This window comes from Scomber scombrus, chromosome 21, assembly GCF_963691925.1.
Source record: "Scomber scombrus chromosome 21, fScoSco1.1, whole genome shotgun sequence".
NCBI lineage: Eukaryota > Metazoa > Chordata > Actinopteri > Scombriformes > Scombridae > Scomber > Scomber scombrus.
The window spans coordinates 23,015,347-23,035,134 of NC_084990.1; the positions used below are offsets into that span (position 1 = coordinate 23,015,347).

The 19,788-nt window shown below is 39.2% G+C and overlaps 2 protein-coding genes and 8 non-coding genes across 10 annotated transcripts; 8 read left to right on the forward strand and 2 right to left on the reverse strand.

Moving 5' to 3' along the window:
- Nucleotides 1-3,111: 3,111 nt before the first annotated feature.
- mrpl10 (mitochondrial ribosomal protein L10) lies at nt 3,112-7,978 on the reverse strand. The gene is made up of 5 exons (XM_062442611.1): nt 7,915-7,978; nt 7,549-7,721; nt 6,222-6,386; nt 4,614-4,758; nt 3,112-3,745 (listed from the first exon to the last, which is right to left on the reverse strand). The coding sequence occupies exons 1-5, from the start codon at nt 7,952-7,954 to the stop codon at nt 3,504-3,506; spliced, it is 765 nt and encodes a 254-aa protein (XP_062298595.1). The 5' UTR covers nt 7,955-7,978; the 3' UTR covers nt 3,112-3,503.
- A 1,176-nt stretch (nt 7,979-9,154) lies between these two features.
- On the forward strand, nt 9,155-14,173 carry pnpo (pyridoxamine 5'-phosphate oxidase). Its single transcript, XM_062442537.1, has 7 exons — nt 9,155-9,343; nt 10,762-10,886; nt 10,987-11,086; nt 11,750-11,803; nt 11,909-12,037; nt 12,692-12,762; nt 12,877-14,173. Exons 1-7 carry the CDS (start codon nt 9,155-9,157, stop codon nt 13,040-13,042), a joined length of 834 nt encoding a protein of 277 aa, XP_062298521.1. The 3' UTR covers nt 13,043-14,173.
- A 943-nt stretch (nt 14,174-15,116) lies between these two features.
- Nucleotides 15,117-15,231, reverse strand: LOC134004062 (U5 spliceosomal RNA). Its single transcript, XR_009927792.1, has one exon. It is a non-coding gene; the product is annotated as a U5 spliceosomal RNA (small nuclear RNA).
- A 559-nt stretch (nt 15,232-15,790) lies between these two features.
- Nucleotides 15,791-15,904, forward strand: LOC134003960 (U5 spliceosomal RNA). Its single transcript, XR_009927695.1, has one exon. It is a non-coding gene; the product is annotated as a U5 spliceosomal RNA (small nuclear RNA).
- A 504-nt stretch (nt 15,905-16,408) lies between these two features.
- On the forward strand, nt 16,409-16,523 carry LOC134003972 (U5 spliceosomal RNA). Its single transcript, XR_009927707.1, has one exon. It is a non-coding gene; the product is annotated as a U5 spliceosomal RNA (small nuclear RNA).
- A 557-nt stretch (nt 16,524-17,080) lies between these two features.
- Nucleotides 17,081-17,194, forward strand: LOC134004013 (U5 spliceosomal RNA). The gene has a single exon (XR_009927745.1). It is a non-coding gene; the product is annotated as a U5 spliceosomal RNA (small nuclear RNA).
- A 504-nt stretch (nt 17,195-17,698) lies between these two features.
- LOC134003973 (U5 spliceosomal RNA) lies at nt 17,699-17,813 on the forward strand. Its single transcript, XR_009927708.1, has one exon. It is a non-coding gene; the product is annotated as a U5 spliceosomal RNA (small nuclear RNA).
- Nucleotides 17,814-18,370: 557 nt separating this feature from the next.
- Nucleotides 18,371-18,484, forward strand: LOC134004024 (U5 spliceosomal RNA). Its single transcript, XR_009927756.1, has one exon. It is a non-coding gene; the product is annotated as a U5 spliceosomal RNA (small nuclear RNA).
- Nucleotides 18,485-18,988: 504 nt separating this feature from the next.
- On the forward strand, nt 18,989-19,103 carry LOC134003974 (U5 spliceosomal RNA). Its single transcript, XR_009927709.1, has one exon. It is a non-coding gene; the product is annotated as a U5 spliceosomal RNA (small nuclear RNA).
- A 557-nt stretch (nt 19,104-19,660) lies between these two features.
- LOC134004036 (U5 spliceosomal RNA) lies at nt 19,661-19,774 on the forward strand. Its single transcript, XR_009927767.1, has one exon. It is a non-coding gene; the product is annotated as a U5 spliceosomal RNA (small nuclear RNA).
- Nucleotides 19,775-19,788: the final 14 nt, after the last annotated feature.

Genomic DNA, 19,788 nt, shown 5'->3' on the forward strand with positions numbered 1-19,788 from the left:
AATGTAAAGTAAGTCAAGTGAGAAAAATATAAAGTACACTAATGAAAAGTGCAGTAAATGTAAGTAAAGTAAAAGTAAAGTGTGAAAAATCACACTTTACACTTTACTAGTATCAGAACATGTTTATGAGACAGTGACAAAAGTTTATTTGCATGAAGAAGAAACATGGTCACTTCTTTCAGGCTTTACCGGCCGTGCATCTGCAGCATTTAATCCATTTATTCACTCAGGTAGAGGAATCTCTCATGTATCAGGTTTAACTTCTGTTGTTTCTGTTGTTAAAAAACACTGCAGAACAACATCAGACTGAACTTTAAAACAGAGAGAATATGGGTCATCTCCCTGGAAGCAAAAGTCTCCGAAGTTCAAACAAACATCCATTAAAATCTGGGCAGAAGCAGCCCGGCTCGCTGTTATGTAAGCGCTGCAGGAGGAGGAGGAGGAGGAGGAGGAGGAGGAGGAGGAGGAGGAGGAGGAGAGTCATTGACCTCAGTAATGAAAACATGTGATGGAAACAGGATGAAAGGATTTGCAAGTTTTCTGAGCTTGCTTACTCAAAGGTAGGAAAGATTTTTACAAGCAAGAATATTGTTTTCTTTCTTAATGAGGTGAAGAAAAGTTCCACATGTTTCTAAGCAGGAGCGCTGCAGATTCAAAGCTCCTGCAGAGAAAACCGGCCTGTGCAACTCATTTTTTTTTTTGCAAAACTAGTTATTAAAATCTCTTAATTTACAGTCAAATATACATCTGAGGAGGTAGTGTGAAGCAATTGCACTGGGAATAATTAGAAAATGCAAGATGGCTGTCCAAAATAGACAAATAATTATTGGTCAGAGAGTCATTCCCCTTCATATTTGACCCAAAACAGAAGGGAAAAGACAGATTAAGGTCATGAGAGCATCATTTTGGAAATTATTTCTAGCAAAACAAGTCATCCCAGGTGTCACGCCAGTAGGATGGAGATAAAAAATACAGAGATTACAACATTTATAATCTCTTTTCTGGAATAAAAATAGTTCCAAAACTCTTAATTTATGAATGAGCCTATTGTTTTTCAACCTTTATTCTAATGGCAGTACAAAGTTAAGATCCTCCAGACTGTTTATTTACTAAATCAAAGCACAAATATGTTTAATAAATGAAAATAAGAGGTGATGAAAGGTTTATAATCTGTCACTAACTGGATGCACGGCAGTAAAAGTGTGTGACTGTAAGTAGAGGTAACAGTAACATTGATGTATTTAAGTGGAAATGGTTCATTATTAGCAGCCAGGTTGGTTCACGTCCTTAGTGACAGTGAACTGGTGTCAACTGAAGTCCTTTTGGGCTCCTGTGAACTATTCAGGGCCTCAGAGGCTCTATAATCTAAAGCCCATTAAGATATCACTGCTGCAGCACACACAAGTGAAGTAGAAGTTTTAACAGATTGAAGCAAACGTGATTTTTTTATTTGAACATGATGAACAGGTGGCAGCAGTGTGTACACGGCAGGGATTACTGCACATTAGATAGAATTGTGAAATGATTTTGGATAATCTGATGTGTTTTTGCATCAGAATGTTACCAAAACTTTCATATTTCAATCATGTTTTTTAGAGATAATGATACAGAAACCACACACACACACACACACACACACATACACACACACAGGAACAAAGAAAGGCTCTTACCTGAAATTCACCTCCGACTCTCATCATGTTTTGTGATCACCTGATAAATCCAACAAAAGCCTCGTTTGACGTTGAAGAATCTGCCTTAAATCAACATTTCGACCAACAAATCCTTTTTTCCATGGAGGCTTTCTCACACTAAAAAAACAGCAAAAAAAGAGTCCCAACTACATGTTACATCCACAGATGATCATTTATTCTGGCTACATAATCTGTGCCCTCTCTGCCGGCGGGTGACACGAGCACAAATCCAAGGAGAGCTGCGCGTCAGGCAGCGTGCGCCGTGCGCAAAGTGTCCTGGACATTATCCGCATTAGCTGGAATTACACAGAGTGTCTATCAGGGATGTAGTGGAGGGTAAATCTGACCCATCCCTCCAATCACTCTGCACATTTACTCATTTTGAAGCTTAAAAAAAAAACAGAGTGTGGGGGTGGAAGAGGCTGCATTATGTTAGTAGGTGACGGGATAGACAGGATATGGTGTTTAAATATCAACATGTGAGGTCATATATGTTCATATTTTATAATAAAAGATGTAATTTGTGTTGCTTATCGGTGTATTTACTCATTTAATTCAACATTACAGCACTAAACATGGCAGATGAAGCAGCCTTTATTAAATATATCAACATTAAATGATTTTCAGAGTTGTGCCAATTGCTCTAACCTGATAATAGTAAAACTACTAGTGATTATATGCATTAAATAGAGTTTATATTGGATTCTGAATTAAATATGTGTATGAAACTGTTGTGACAATCGAGGAGTGCGACGAGGAAGTGAGTAGTGTCTGTCTCTCCCAGAAAAAGCAGGCCATAATAGACTAACTGACCCAGATTAACATACTGTAATCTGCAGATTAACGTGTCAGGATATGTGACCACTTGTGTTTATTTTGGCTGGAGTGGTTTTCATGATGCTACTTATGTCCTTAAAAACAACACTGCTGCCGCCGCTGCCGCACCAGCTGCTACTGTTCTGTATGTCTCAATGACAGATTATGAATTTAACTGAGGTAATCAATTAAATGCTTTTTTAATCTATGATTTAAAATGCTAAGAAATCACATAATGCCCTTTAATAGCTTAATAACAAAAACCTGCAGGATTCAGGAGGGAAGCTGCTGTTCACACTGCAGACTGGAAACTCTCAGGTGACTTTTATCGTTCAATAAATCAATCTATGTTTATTTATACAGCTCCAAATCACAACAAAAGTTATCTCAAGGCACTTTACACTCAGAGCAGGTTAGACCATACTATTTAATTTAATTTAAAGACACCAAACATTCCCACATGAGCAGCATTTGGTGACAGCGGCAAGGAAAAACTCCACTTTAACGGGAAGTAACCTCAGGCAGAACCAGGCTCTATTACTGTGCATATAAAGTCATATTTTGGCTTTATTAACATTGCTTTATGTTCCTTTTATCTCCTTCCCCCCTTAGTTTCTAGTTTACTTGAATTTCTGATACCAAAAACATCAAACTTAACAATTGCAATCCATCATTAAAAAGCAACCAAATTCATTGACAGTGACTAATTGTGTTGATATCATTTATTTATGTATGACAATATATCTTAAATATACAGAATAACTCAGGCGACACTGATGTTTCTGCAGCACAGTTCAGTCAAAGCTTCACTGAAACCAGTCCAGTCTGCAGCTCCACTCAGATGTTTACGACTGGGAGGAAAACCAACCATCTCCAATCCTCAAAGCTGAACTTGGATATGAATGTTGTTGCTCCACAGTTCCCCATCACCATCTTTCCCAGCGGCTGCATAATCTGCGAGTTAACAGTCCCAGTAAGTTTCTTTCTGAAGCTCTACGTGGCTTCCTCTGCTTTTGGGGGTGCCTCCTCTGCGGCTCCGTCGGGGCTCTGCTGTTTGACGTACTGCTGCAGCAGAGCCGACAGGTGAGCCGGGTGCTGCTGCAGCATGGAGGCCGTGTGTGAGGTCAGCATCGTCAGACCGCTCACCAGCTCGCCCTGGATCACCGACACCGACGGCAGCTTGGAGTAGCTCAACACACCCTGAGGGCTCAGCAGTGTGTTGTCTATGCAGGCGCCTGATGAGAGGAAGAGACGCTTTAATAATGATAATAATAATAATAATAATAATAATAATAATAATAATAATGTTATTTTCAGCACAAGTTCATTAATATCAGAGAAGACGGGCTGCTATGCATTGAGATCAAGGTGTCAGTGTTTTACTATATTTATATTGTTTTTATTGCTTGTGTACTTACTTATTATTTATTGTTCTTTATTCTTTTTATTGATGCTCTTTCTTTCTATTATTGCTGCTGTAATACTGTAAATTTCACCACTGTGGGACTAATAAAGGAATATTTTATTTTATCTTATAAAAAAAAAAAAAAAAGAAAGAAATCTGAGCATATAAATGTGGACTGTGGTGAAATATTTGTAATAGTTATCTTTTTCTTATTTTCTACCAAAAACTCTCTGATATCCAGATATTTATAAATATATAAATAAAACTGCTTTATTAATTAATTAATTTTTTATTTGATTATTTTTCCATTTTTGGCTTATCACTATTTCTAATGGAGATAATTATTTACTGTATTTATACGTGTGTATCTGAGTTAAATGACAGAAATATACTAAACTATATTTGTTAATTAAAGTCAGTTGATTTAATTTTTAGTTGATTTTCTATATTGTATTTATTCAAATTTTTTAGCTACTTTTACTATGTACTATTTTAATTATTTTAAAATGATTGCTATTTTTATTTGCCATCTTATATTACATTACTGTTATTAAGCTGCGTCTCGGCCCTCAATGATTCTCAGTTTATTCCTACGTTCAGGAAGCATCACACTGTATTTCATGTGTAGCAAACATATAATTATGATTCTGCGTGTTTAAAGTTTGATGTGCATTGATGTTAAAGATAAAACAACATACCCATTAGCGTCATCTGTGGGCTGGATCTCAGAGTCTTCAGCATCTCCTTCACCTTCGGCTCTTTGCAGACAATCAGGACTGTCGGACCGAAGAACAGAGGAGTCATGTTGGAGTAGATACCGTCCTGCAGGAACGACCGCACCACCTGGAAACGAGCATAGTAGAAGATCAGATTAACCTTTGATGATCCCACACAGGAACATGTGTTGTAAAATCAATATTTAAGAGGAAGATGTGTATTTAGTGTGAAAGAAACATTGGAGATCTCAGCCTTGATTATTGGTTATTTTACTGATCTGCAGCAGAAAATGGATTTACAGCAAGAGGAATGCTGCCAACAAATAAGGACTACAAGAATAAATCACTTACAATACTCTAAAATAAAGAAAATAAAAGGTTTGACTATAAAAACATGTGTGGTAACTAAGGAGAGAACCAGTTTCAGTCTATGAGATTATTAATTCCTGTAATCGATGTCGGCGTATTTTTTGGATGGTTGAACATCACAAAACAATGATGTCAAATGAGGAGCAGGTCGATGTGATTAGGTTGAGTAAGGAAACCCAGACATCCTTCTCCCAAGCAACACCCTTCAGCTCCTCCTGAGGGATTCAGAGGTGTTCCCAGCAGACCAGGAGAGATATATAATCACTGCAGCTTGTTCTGTGTCTCCTACCAATTGGACAACACTGAACACCTCTAAAGGGAAACGTCCAGGAGGCACAAACCACCTCTGCTAGCTCCTTTTGTTGTGAAGGAGTAGCAGCCATACTCCTAGTGCCTGATTTACTAAGATCCCAAATAAAGGGTACTTGATTGCATGAACAGTGCAATAGATTGCATGTTTCGTTTGCATGCGTTTTGCAGGTGATCTACTAATAATAACTGTGTAAATGAAAACAGGTGCAACAGGTGCAGACAGCAGTATTTAAATGAGGGTTTTGTGTCTTAATGGAGAGTTTGGACGAGCAGAAAGCTGCAAGCACAAAATGAAATGTGATCAGGTTCTAGTGGAAGAGGTTAACTAATATATTGAGTTATAACAACAACTAATATTACCAGAAAGACTGACATATAGGAGAGTATTTGTGACAAAGTCAAAGCTGATAGTAAAACCAAAAATATTAACATGGGTGGAAAAAGTCAGTTCTCTTCTGTCATTGTGCCTCTGTCTCCTCGTCTCCATGGTAACAGCCGGTTAATACCTGCCCTTCAAAAGGTATTATTTATAGACGCAGTTAGCATCAGAAAAACTACCTTCAGGTTTGGTAAATCACAATGCGCGTGCTAAATAACATATTAACATTTTCTCCTTCCTGTATTTTGCACACACATTTTTACACATGCAAACCTTTAGTAAATCAGGCCCTAAGTGCCCCTAATTTCGGCCACTTGTACCTGTGGTCTCATTCTTTCAGTCACTACTCAAAGCTCATGACCACTAAAGAGGGTTAGAACATAGACTGACGGTCTGCATTACTACTGAAATAAATAAGAAGGAATTCATAAGGCACGATAAAGGTACTGGTATCAATAAAACCTCATTGATTCTCATCCCTACTGGTAACTGTCACTGTCACTTTTACCTTGGTGTGGACTCGGTTTTACCTGGTTGGGGAAGAACTTGATGAAGATGTTGTGTTTGTGGAGTCGGTTCTTCAGGAGGAGCATGTCCTCGGCGTTACTGGCGTTGTTCTGAACCACAGCGAGCATCCTACAGTCCTGGAACACCTTCTGCAAATCCTTCCTCATGAGTAGCACCAAATCACTCTCCTGATAGAAGAGAAGAGTTTGAAGTAGATATTAGTGAAGCAGTGGCATTAATTCATAATGTCTAACTAATGGTAATAAAAGTAATTGAAATAGTTACATTACTTATTAAATTTTAAATAGAGTAACTAGTAATATGTAACCTTCCCAACGCTGTCTGGTGTTACCTTAGTGGGGGCCCTGGCTGGTGTTACCTTAGTGGGGGCCCTGGCTGATGTTACCTTAGTAGGGGCCCTGTCTGGTGTTACCTTAGTGGGGGCCCTGGCTGGTGTTACCTTAGTAGGGGCCCTGGCTGGTGTTACCTTAGTGGGGGCCCTGTCTGGTGTTACCTTAGTAGGGGCCCTGTCTGGTGTTACATTAGTGGGGGCCCTGTCTGGTGTTACCTTAGTAGGGGCCCTGATGCAGTCCCTGTCTGGTGTTACCTTAGTAGGGGCCCTGATGCAGTCCCTGTCTGATGTTATCTTAGTAGGGGCCCTGCTGCAGTCCCTGTCTGGTGTTACCTTAGTGGGGGCCTTGTCTGGGGTTACCTTAGTGGGGGCCCTGCTGCAGTCCCTGTCTGGTGTTATCTTAGTAGGGGCCCTGCTGCAGTCCCTATCTGGTGTTACCTTAGTGGAGGCCCTGCTGCAGGCCCTGTCTGATGTTATCTTAGCGGGGGCCCTGCTGCAGTGCCTGCCTGGTGTTACCTTAGTAGGGGCCCTGCTGCAGTCCCTGCCTGGTGTTACCTTAGTGGGGGCCCTGCTGCAGTGCCTGCCTGGTGTTACCTTAGTGGGGGCCCTGCTGCAGTGCCTGCCTGGTGTTACCTTAGTAGGGGCCCTGCTGCAGTCCCTGTCTGGTGTTACCTTAGTGGGGGCCTTGTCTGGGGTTACCTTAGTGGGGGCCCTGATGCAGTCCCTGTCTGGTGTTACCTTAGTGGGGGCCCTGCTGCAGTCCCTGTCTGGTGTTATCTTAGTAGGGGCCCTGCTGCAGTGCCTGCCTGGTGTTACCTTAGTGGGGGCCCTGCTGCAGTCCCTGTCTGGTGTTACCTTAGTGGGGGCCCTGCTGCAGTCCCTGTCTGGTGTTACCTTAGTGGGGGCCCTGCTGCAGTCCCTGTCTGGTGTTACCTTAGTAGGAGCCCTGCTGCAGTCCCTGTCTGGTGTTACCTTAGTAGGTGCCCTGCTAGTATTACCTTAGTGGGGGCCCTGCTGGCGTCTGATGGGAAGGCCCCTGGAGGAATGACCCGTGTAGGAGGGATGTACTGAGTGACAGCCAGCAGCTTCTGCTTCAGGAAGTGAACGGGCTTCCTGTGGCGAGTCACAGCTTTGGATCCATGTCTGACACTCTGAGTGAGAGGAAGCCATCCTGAAACACACAAACACCCCCCCAAAAAAACGGTAAACAGCTGATAAGTGACGTTGCGGCAGGTTATGAATGTAAACATGCTCTAAATTAAGCAATGAAAGCTCCAAAAAGCTCCAGAAAGACATTAAATTAAACGATAATTCACTACAGATAGATAGATAGTGTTGAAAATGTAGAGTTAACTCAATATTACCTTGTTTCGGTAGTAATTTTGCACACAAGGTCGCCGCCATGCTGGATAGGAAGATGTTTAAAGAGGAAGTGACGACAGAAGTGATGCATTCAAGGTCATGTCGGAGAAAAGAACTTCACTTACTGCTGTATATATCCTCGCTTTACTTTACTTTGGAAATATGTATTATTTGGTTTAATTGCATATAGTACAGTAACCTTGACTTGCAATTTTATTTGATTCATTTGTTTTTCATTTCATCCAAATTTGATATGAATTGATCCACATTTTACAGCAAAAAAAAGCACATTTCCCAACAACCCCACACAAAATACACAACCTTTTTTTACCTTTACAAGATTTGTATTTAATTAAACAATATAAACATCATATACAACAGTGCTGGAAATCTAGTACATTGTACTTGAGTACAATTTCTGATTTAGATAGATAGATAGATAGATAGATAGATAGATAGATAGATAGATAGATAGATAGATAGATAGATAGATAGGGATTTACTTTGTTTACACCAGCTACATCCACACTTAAGAAAGCCACACTTAACACACCACATAGAAACACATCTCTAACTACCAATGGGAAAAACTAAACAACTTATTACTAAACAAAACACCCAAAAGTTGTGCTAATAAAACACATATAAGATGTACATGTAATAAATAATAATAAAATACTCAGTATAATCAGCCTGTGACTGAAGGTGCTTTGCTGAACCAGCTCCAGGGCATGGAGATACATATGTTAACAAATATTAAGTTGATTTATGTCATTGATTAGATGACTTTTAATGCATTACTGTTAATATTAAGTTGCATTTATAAGTAAGCACCATCTGTAGTAGCTTTGCAGCAATTTTACCACCCGTTTGTTCACAAGTATGCAGCTTTTTGTAATGTGGGATATGTTAGTGTCATAAATCTCCTAAATATTTCGTTTTACAGGGCTTTTATGCTATTTTTTTTTTTTTTACAACTAGTGGCGTTTCCCTCTCGGTTCTCGTCTGTACGACGTGACTTGAACGCAGCGTAATGCAAACGTCATCACTCTGCAGCGTTTTTATGCTAAAATCAAATATGTTATTTACACAAACTCTATTTTATACACATCTCAAACTCAATTGTGAGATTGCCACTTTAAAATAATTAAAATCTGCATTAAAAACCTTAAAATGTTATGTTTGCGTAATTTTTTTACGTAAGAGCGGATGCGTGGTTACGTCAGTGTCAATTTGACCAGCATGAGGCGCATACTCAGTAACAATTTATTGAGCCATATCTGTTTATTTGGCAGAAATCTTCCGTCCCATGCCTCTATAACATTTGGCCTACGAAGCGATTTTGCACAAAAGTTCATCAGAAAAGCAACAACAGACTCAACCAGCATGGATCTGAGTGACATGAGGAAGAAATACAAAGGAGATGAAGAGGTAAGCACAGTTAAGAAGAGTTACCTGGTGACCTATGCTGAGTCTTACATCTTAAATCAGCTGTTCAGCAAGGTCACAGTGTTGTAAATCAACTGTTAAATGCATAAAATACTGCAGCGTGTAAACATGCTGCTTTAATCTAACTAACTCTAACCCTGCAGTACAGCAAGCAGCTGCGACTAATGCATGAATATGTGTACCAGTAATTAATCTTTGTGTTAATTTATGATTTGTTGACATTAGTGCAAACATTTGACATCTTATTTTAAGGAATATCAACAGGTTTTATTGCACAAAAGCTTTTCTTACTCAACCAGAGAAGTCAAATGTCTCAAATGCTGCCTGAACAAAAGCAGCTGCTACAAGAATTATGGCTTTAAAATAGTCTAAAATTGCCCAAACTATGGTTTAAATAATGAATTATTCATAATCTGAAACAAGAATATAAATCTGACTAATGGAAGATTTTGTTATTTGACTGTTTTTGAGGGGTTTTATTCATATTTGGGGGCACAGACACAGTTAAGTCCGCACTAAGGCTGCAACTAATGAATGAATACTTTAACTATCAGTCAACCTTTGTATTAACTTGTGATTTGTTAACATTAGTGCAAACATTTTACATCTTATTTTGAGGAATATTAACAGGTTTTATTGCACGAAAGCTTTTCTTATCCAACCAGAGAAGCCAAATGTCTCAAATGTTGCAGCTTGCACAAGAATTGTGGCTTTAAAATAGTCTAAAATTGACTAAACTATGGTTTAAATAATAAACAGTAGTCATAATCTAAAACAAGATTACAAATCAGACACATTTTAGTCCACACTAGGGCTGCACCTAACTATTATTCTCATTATCGACTTATCAGTTGATTAAGTTCTCCATCAATTCAAATTCACGCACTTTATTTTCATTGTATAGCTAAATTACTTATGTGACAACCCAGAAGTGCATTTAAAAACCAATATAAGTAAATAAATAAATAGATACAGTATAAATAAAGAATAAAGACCAAAAAAAATGTTTAGTTGTGGTTACAAAAAAAAAATCCAACAGTCCAAAATGCAAAAATATTAAGTTAACCAACATTTATTTACATTTGAGAAGCTGGAATCAGAGAATTTGGACATTATTAATATTAATTTGTTGTATTTACTGTTGAACTATTAATGGATTAATTGACTACTGGCTGCAGCTATAGTACAGTGTGTGAGCAGGTATTGGAGTTTTCATGCTCTCTTTCTTGACTGAACTGCATATTTAGAAATGTTCAAATCTAACCTGACATGACTTTATGCATAACTCCCACTATGAGACGAGTCAGTGAGTCATTACAGGTCTGCATGAAGTTAATATATCAGCAGCAGTGTCTTGTTTCTTTGTGTGTTTATATACAGTGGATCATTTTTGTCCTCAGTGCTTCGAGGAGAGTCAACTCGTGTCTCTGGATCCGGTCAAGCAGTTTGGAAACTGGTTCGATGACGCCACAAAGTGCTCCGCAGTAGGAGAGCCAAACGCCATGTGCATCTCCACCGCCACCAAGTAAGGTTAACACACAAGCTGAGATGAATATGATGATATTATACATAGACATATCCAGTATTAACTTTGTGTTTGTTTGTGTGTGTGTGTGTGTGTGCAGAGATGGACGTCCATCCGCCCGCATGGTCCTCCTCAAAGGTTACAGCAACGAAGGATTTAGATTCTTTACAAACTACGAGAGTCGGAAAGGGAACGAGCTGGTTAGTAACACGACAATCTGGCCTCTTTATACGTCCTATAATTGAGTTTGTGTGGCCTCAAAACTCACTAATATGGTCATCGTCATATCTTATCCAACGTCTGCACTGCTAATTGGTATCCTCTCACCTCTGTTTAGTTTAGGTCAGTGTTTCAGTCTTTAATGGTCCTGCATGGGGATGTCTCTTAAATGTATTTTTATATTGCCATGCATTGCTTTTATATCCTGTCTTGATGCATTTGATGTTTTATGTAAAGCAATTTTAATTGCCTTGTTGCTGAAATGTGCTATAAAAAATAAATGTAGCTTGCCTTGCCTTGGCATTACTTGCAAATGCATAAAATGATATATAATATCTCAAGAAATCTATAGTAATAATATTAATAAAGTTTATTATATCAGAGATTACAGCATGCTTTACAGGGACAGATGTAAAAGGAACAAAAGACAGAATACAATAAGAAATACAACATGTTAAATGCAAGAAAACTGCATTATTAGAGGAACATTGGTCACAAGATGACCTTTAATAAAACCGACTGAAATACATTAAACTGGTTATTTATGTACAACACCACACAATGGCTCCTGAGCTGATGACTGATGAAGGTCATTGACTGAAATATCATTTTTATTTAACTTTTTTAATGTCCTTTGTCCACAGGAGAATAATCCTTATGCATGCTTGGTCTTCTACTGGGAGCCTCTGAACAGACAGGTACAAGCTCAGCATCACTCAATGTCTCATTTAATATTTCAGTGGATTTACTTTTCTTTTTTTTCTAGAATTAATATGAATTTATTTTAACTTTTGGTTTTGTAGATTCGTATCGAGGGTAATGTGGAGCGGATCCCCTATCAGACCTCCTGTGATTACTTCCACTCTCGACCTAAGAGCAGCCAGATCGGGGCTGTCGTGAGCAGACAAAGCACTGCCGTCCCCAACAGAGACGTAAGGACCAAAAATATATATATCATATAAAGAAGTAAATGTTTCCTGATCTCCATGGTTACCAAAGTAAATGTAATATTTAGAACAATTGTATTCCATTACCTTTATTTAATATAAAAGTTATAATGTAAGATCATGCCAAACTAGTTGATATGGTGTTTTATTGAGAATTTACTGTTTTTAAGCAAGTTGAATTATTTGGTACAAAGTTTTTATGGTTACACCACTTAGACATTTTTGCCATAATCCTCTAATATATTCTCTCAAAATGGATTAAAAGCAGAAATTTGATGCTGGGTCCACAAAAAAAGAATGTGTGCAAGTTATTCATACGTTTATTTTCACATTTTAACCCTTTAAATTTAAACTAAACCACATGGACATTAAAAAGGCGTAATTTACCCTTTTATAAATCGAATCATGGTCAATATAGTTTGGCTGTTTTTGACAAGAATTTACAAAAAAAACCTCTTTAATGTCAAAGTGAAAACAGGTGTTTATGAAGTAATGTAACTGAATTAAAAATATATAATTTAAAATAAGTGATACATAAATATTTACCCCCTTCAAATCAGTATTTAGGTGGTGAATACTTTTTAACGGCACTGTATATAAAAGTTGAAGGCTGAATTTAATCTTGTCCTCTTTTTTTAGTATTTAAGGCAGAAAAATGCAGAACTAGAGGAGAAATACAAGGATACAGAAGTGCCTATGCCTGATTATTGGTAAGCATTCCCTTCTTCTGTTCTTCGCACTAAAATAGACTAAAAATGAATTAGATTTGGCTCCTTTTTAAGATTCTAGATGTCATATTAAGTCGTGACATGCTTCGCTAACAGGGGCGGCTACATCGTCAAGCCTAACCTGATCGAGTTCTGGCAGGGTCAGACCAACAGACTCCACGACCGCATCGTCTTCACCAAGTCGAAGGATGGAGAGAACGAGCTGGAGGAGTTTCAGCACGCTGCGGAGGGAGGCTGGGTTTACCAGAGACTGTCTCCATGAGAAGGGATTTCATCAAGAATACAACCTCATCATCGATAAAATAATCATCTTTACCTCATGTGAAGTAACTGCTCATGTAGATACTTATGGAAAGTATTTGATGTTGATTAAATAGGTGCTATTATGTGTGTAAGACTCATCAATAAGCCAAACGTCATCATGTCTCTTTGAAACCTAACTGTGAGACGTTTTTCACTGTAACTGTGGATAAGAGAGGTGTGACATAACCTTTCAAACTGTGTACAACTTTACATGTTGTCATGTGTTATATACAAAAAAAAAAGGTAATAGGAACGCTGACTGTACAGAAAGTGCACTGACCGACACAGGAGAGCAAACTCCAGCCGGCCCTGTTAAATAATCATTGACAGCAAAAGTTGGTTAACCTGTTTTTTGGAAGTGGAAGCTTTTGTCTTACCGTCTTGAAAAGCACAAGTTTCACTTTTAATTCATTTTTAATGTTGACTTTGGTTTACGGATCCTTAATTTGCCAATAATTTCATAATGGGATATATTATTTGGTAGTTTATTATATGGAAAATGGAGAAAGGTGTTGAGCTGAATTTATTAAATAAAGAACTCCCTTCAAACAATTCCCCAATTCAGACACCCAAGCAAATATTAATCTATTTTATTATTAGAAACTTTATACTTCATACATGTTGAATTATGTACTTGCTTGTGGACACATTTGACCTGCCGTACACTGACAAAAACACTCTTTATGTTATAAGGGCGATTGATTGGAAGTATATTAAACAGCTGTCTCCATTTTCCCTATAATTAGCTCCAAATTGGGTACCGTAATCCATTCAAGGAACCGTCATGTGACTTTAAAGCTACATAAATCCCTTTTTTTAGGGATTTATAGGGATTCAAACAGCCTTGACATCTAAATAAAATTCATTATGTATTGATGTATCTGTGACTGAGGATCCAGCTGCCTTTTAATAATGAGATTAAAAGAGCCGAGTATGTTAATTGTGCCAACCGTCATGTGAATTATGAATGTCTTGTACTATGTGAGAATGAGATTTAATGTTAATTGTTTACTGATGGAGGAATTTATATTTTTTCCTGACTTGAATTAACTGGAATAGAGCCAGTAATAAAGTGTAATTTAATAACTCAGGACTAAGTGTGCTTTTTCCGTTTTGTGGCCAGCAGATGTCAGCAGTGCAACATTTGAGAATATAGAAGATTAATGAAGCAGAAGGACTCAAAAAAGAAATATACTGTACTTTTTGTAAGCTATTAGAGGGTTTTTATGAATGATTCAATAGTATCTTCATTCAGTCTGTGAACTGACATACTGTGAAAGTCTTTATTACAAATTGTAGACTTAAGGCACCAGCTATCAAATGTCAGTGTGTTTATATCACCATGTCAAAAAAAACCAGCAGACACAGGCTCAGTGACCCCGTAAGAATGATGTCACAAAGATTAAAGTGTGATATAACTCTTCAGTGTGTTGTATTTTAACTCCTTATGTTTAAATAATGAAGGTAATATACTTAGAAACAATCGGAAGAAACAAAAATGTTGATTAATGCAAGTTTAATTGGTTATACAAGCTATAATTGACAGTATTGGGGAGTAACTAGTTACATGTAAAGGCGTTAGGTAATTTCATAATTACAAAATGAATGTAACTAAACTGTAACAAAATTATTTTTTTTAAGTGTAATTAAATTATAGTTACTTAAAAAAAAAAAAAAAATGTTGATGATTACAAAGGTGGTTTATTCCTCACAACAATGGCAGGTAGCTGTTCAAAAGCAGACATGATATGCAAAATATGACAGATATCAGTGGAGTTACATAGAATTATAAATGAATCTATCTATAAATGACAGGAACGTCTGACTGTCTGTTATTCGCATATCTCTCGAACCGTTCATCTGATTTATTTCAAACGTGACAGGTGTCTTCCTACAGGCTCGAGAGTGCAGTGCCAAAGTTTTACGTTGTTTGGATAAGAAATGTAAAAGATATAGATAATGAACAATGCGTTGCTTCAATATGTTACCAAAAGTAGCCATACTGAAGTTACACTTTCATTTGACATTAAAGGAGGCCCGCACTAGGCAAAGCATCGAAAAATTTACGAGAACTCAGATTGTTCCTCTCCACGGAAACCTTTAGTAAAAGGCAAAAGATTTATACGATCTGAAGAGAAACGTGAGTGTACTGCCACTATGGGGGTACTCATTCACTTACATAAACCCTGCTGTGACGGTGGCACTTCAATCATGAACTAGTCTATAAATGACAGGAACGTCTGACTGTCTGTCTGTCTGTCTGTTATTCGCATATCTCTCGAACCGTTCATCTGATTTATTTCAAACCTGTCAACCACGACGTAGCCACGCCCTAATGCATACCCTGCTTTATCGTCAAATATAAAATCAAGGAAGCCAAAATTCCACAAATGAACATCATACTGCATTGAAGAAGGCTTTAAACTAGCGATTGAGACCATAAACACATTTTGGAAACGTTTACTGAGGTTAGAAATCAAGTGAGAAGTTGGTGAATTCTCCATTGACTTGTATTGAGACGGAAGTCCTTTTGACACCAAAACGGTGGCCCCCTGGTGGCCTTTTGATAGAATGCAGTTGTAAGTTACTTCCGCGTCGGCCTCATTTCAGAGGACCGGAAACCCCCGCCTGGACGATCCGCAGCACCCTCACTGAAGGCTGTATATCAGTGACAGAGTGCCCTTACAGTTCCTGCAAAGAAGCAATGCGCTCATGTTTCTCTTCAGATCGTATAAATCTTTCGCCTTTTACTAAAGATTTCCGTGGAGAGGAACAACATGAGTTTTTATGAATTTTTTGCTGCCCTGCTATTTGCGGGGCTTCTATTCATGTGAAATATAAAGTATCCTACTAGTGCCTGTGCATAATCGGTTTTAGCGTGTGTTTTCACTACAAATTCAGACGACCAAACTCTAATCAATATAGCGGTTCTTTGACGCCAGCAAAATCTGGAGCGTGCAAGCAAGAGCGCACGTTAGGTCCCGCGCTGTGCTCAGTGTGCTGTGTGAGAGGGGGAGTGGCCAGCGGCTGAAACGGCAACAGCAAATGCGTGCTTCTTTTACCCATATATGTATCTATATCTTTTACATTCCTTATCCAAACAACGTCAAACTTGGCACCGCACTTACTGGAGCCCGTAGCAAGACACCTGTCAAGTTTGAAATAAATCAGATGAACGGTTCGAGAGATATGCGAATAAAAGACAGACAGACAGACAGTCAGACGTTCCTGTCATTTATAGACTAGTTCATGATTGAAGTGCCACCGTCACAGCAGGGTGTATGTAAGTGAATGAGTACCCCCATAGTGGCAAGAAAGGGGCAGTACACTCACGTTTCTCTTCAGATCGTATAAATCTTTCGCCTTTTACTAAAGATTTCCGTGGAGAGGAACAATCTGAGTTCTCGTTAATTTTTTCATGCTCTGCCTAGTGCGGAGCTTCCTCTATTGTCAAATGAAACTATAACTCCTGCAAGGCTTCTTTTGATAACATATTGAAGCGATGCATTGTTCTTACTGATGCAATGTTGCACTTGTTCTACACGGATTCTACTTATGTGGGCATCAGGCGTCGCCTGAACCTGTGAACCGACCAACCTGTCAACCACGACGTAGCCACGCCCTAATGCATACCCTGCTTTATAGTCAAATATAAAATCAAGGAGGCCAAAATTCCACAAATGAACATCATACTGCATTGAAGATGGCTTTAAACTAGCGATTGAGACCATAAAAACATTTTGGAAACGTTTACTGAGGTTAGAAATCAAGTGAGAAGTTGGTGAATTCTCCATTGACTTGTATTGAGACGGAAGTCCTTTTGACACCAAAACGGTGGCCCCCTGGTGGCCTTTTGATAGAATGCAGTTGTAAGTTACTTCCGCGTCGGCCTCATTTCAGAGGACCGGAAACCCCCGCCTGGACGATCCGCAGCACCCTCACTGAAGGCTGTATATCAGTGACAGAGTCCCCTTACAGTTCCTGCAAAGAAGCAATACGCTCATGTTTCTCTTCAGATCGTATAAATCTTTCGCCTTTTACTAAAGATTTCCGTGGAGAGGAACAACATGAGTTTTTATGAATTTTTTGATGCCCTGCTATTTGCGGGGCTTCTATTCATGTGAAATATAAAGTATCCTACTAGTGCCTGTGCATAATCGGTTTTAGCGTGTGTTTTCACTACAAATTCAGACGACCAAACTCTAATCAATATAGCGGTTCTTTGACGCCAGCAAAATCTGGAGCGTGCAAGCAAGAGCGCACGTTAGGTCCCGCGCTGTGCTCAGTGTGCTGTGTGAGAGGGGGAGTGGCCAGCAGCTGAAGCGGCAACAGCAAATGCGTGCTTCTTTTACCCATATATGTATCTATATCTTTTACGTTCCTTATCCAAACAACGTCAAACTTGGCACTGCACTTACTGGAGCCCGTAGCAAGACACCTGTCAAGTTTGAAATAAATCAGATGAACGGTTCGAGAGATATGCGAATAAAAGACAGACAGACAGACAGTCAGACGTTCCTGTCATTTATAGACTAGTTCATGATTGAAGTGCCACCGTCACAGCAGGGTGTATGTAAGTGAATGAGTACCCCCATAGTGGCAAGAAAGGGGCAGTACACTCACGTTTCTCTTCAGATCGTATAAATCTTTCGCCTTTTACTAAAGATTTCCGTGGAGAGGAACAATCTGAGTTCTCGTTAATTTTTTCATGCTCTGCCTAGTGCGGAGCTTCCTCTATTGTCAAGTGAAACTATAACTCCTGCAAGGCTTCTTTTGATAACATATTGAAGCGATGCATTGTTCTTACTGATGCAATGTTGCACTTGTTCTACACGGATTCTACTTATGTGGGCATCAGGCGTCGCCTGAACCTGTGAACCGACCAACCTGTCAACCACGACGTAGCCACGCCCTAATGCATACCCTGCTTTATAGTCAAATATAAAATCAAGGAGGCCAAAATTCCACAAATGAACATCATACTGCATTGAAGATGGCTTTAAACTAGCGATTGAGACCATAAAAACATTTTGGAAACGTTTACTGAGGTTAGAAATCAAGTGAGAAGTTGGTGAATTCTCCATTGACTTGTATTGAGACGGAAGTCCTTTTGACACCAAAACGGTGGCCCCCTGGTGGCCTTTTGATAGAATGCAGTTGTAAGTTACTTCCGCGTCGGCCTCATTTCAGAGGACCGGAAACCCCCGCCTGGACGATCCGCAGCACCCTCACTGAAGGCTGTATATCAGTGACAGAGTCCCCTTACAGTTCCTGCAAAGAAGCAATACGCTCATGTTTCTCTTCAGATCGTATAAATCTTTCGCCTTTTACTAAAGATTTCCGTGGAGAGGAACAACATGAGTTTTTATGAATTTTTTGATGCCCTGCTATTTGCGGGGCTTCTATTCATGTGAAATATAAAGTATCCTACTAGTGCCTGTGCATAATCGGTTTTAGCGTGTGTTTTCACTACAAATTCAGACGACCAAACTCTAATCAATATAGCGGTTCTTTGACGCCAGCAAAATCTGGCGCGTGCAAGCAAGAGCGCACGTTAGGTCCCGCGCTGTGCTCAGTGTGCTGTGTGAGAGGGGGAGTGGCCAGCGGCTGAAGCGGCAACAGCAAATGCGTGCTTCTTTTACCCATATATGTATCTATATCTTTTACATTCCTTATCCAAACAACGTCAAACTTGGCACCGCACTTACTGGAGCCCGTAGCAAGACACCTGTCAAGTTTGAAATAAATCAGATGAACGGTTCGAGAGATATGCGAATAAAAGACAGACAGACAGACAGTCAGACGTTCCTGTCATTTATAGACTAGTTCATGATTGAAGTGCCACCGTCACAGCAGGGTGTATGTAAGTGAATGAGTACCCCCATAGTGGCAAGAAAGGGGCAGTACACTCACGTTTCTCTTCAGATCGTATAAATCTTTCGCCTTTTACTAAAGATTTCCGTGGAGAGGAACAATCTGAGTTCTCGTTAATTTTTTCATGCTCTGCCTAGTGCGGAGCTTCCTCTATTGTCAAATGAAACTATAACTCCTGCAAGGCTTCTTTTGATAACATATTGAAGCGATGCATTGTTCTTACTGATGCAATGTTGCACTTGTTCTACACGGATTCTACTTATGTGGGCATCAGGCGTCGCCTGAACCTGTGAACCGACCAACCTGTCAACCACGACGTAGCCACGCCCTAATGCATACCCTGCTTTATAGTCAAATATAAAATCAAGGAGGCCAAAATTCCACAAATGAACATCATACTGCATTGAAGATGGCTTTAAACTAGCGATTGAGACCATAAAAACATTTTGGAAACGTTTACTGAGGTTAGAAATCAAGTGAGAAGTTGGTGAATTCTCCATTGACTTGTATTGAGACGGAAGTCCTTTTGACACCAAAACGGTGGCCCCCTGGTGGCCTTTTGATAGAATGCAGTTGTAAGTTACTTCCGCGTCGGCCTCATTTCAGAGGACCGGAAACCCCCGCCTGGACGATCCGCAGCACCCTCACTGAAGGCTGTATATCAGTGACAGAGTCCCCTTACAGTTCCTGCAAAGAAGCAATACGCTCATGTTTCTCTTCAGATCGTATAAATCTTTCGCCTTTTACTAAAGATTTCCGTGGAGAGGAACAACATGAGTTTTTATGAATTTTTTGATGCCCTGCTATTTGCGGGGCTTCTATTCATGTGAA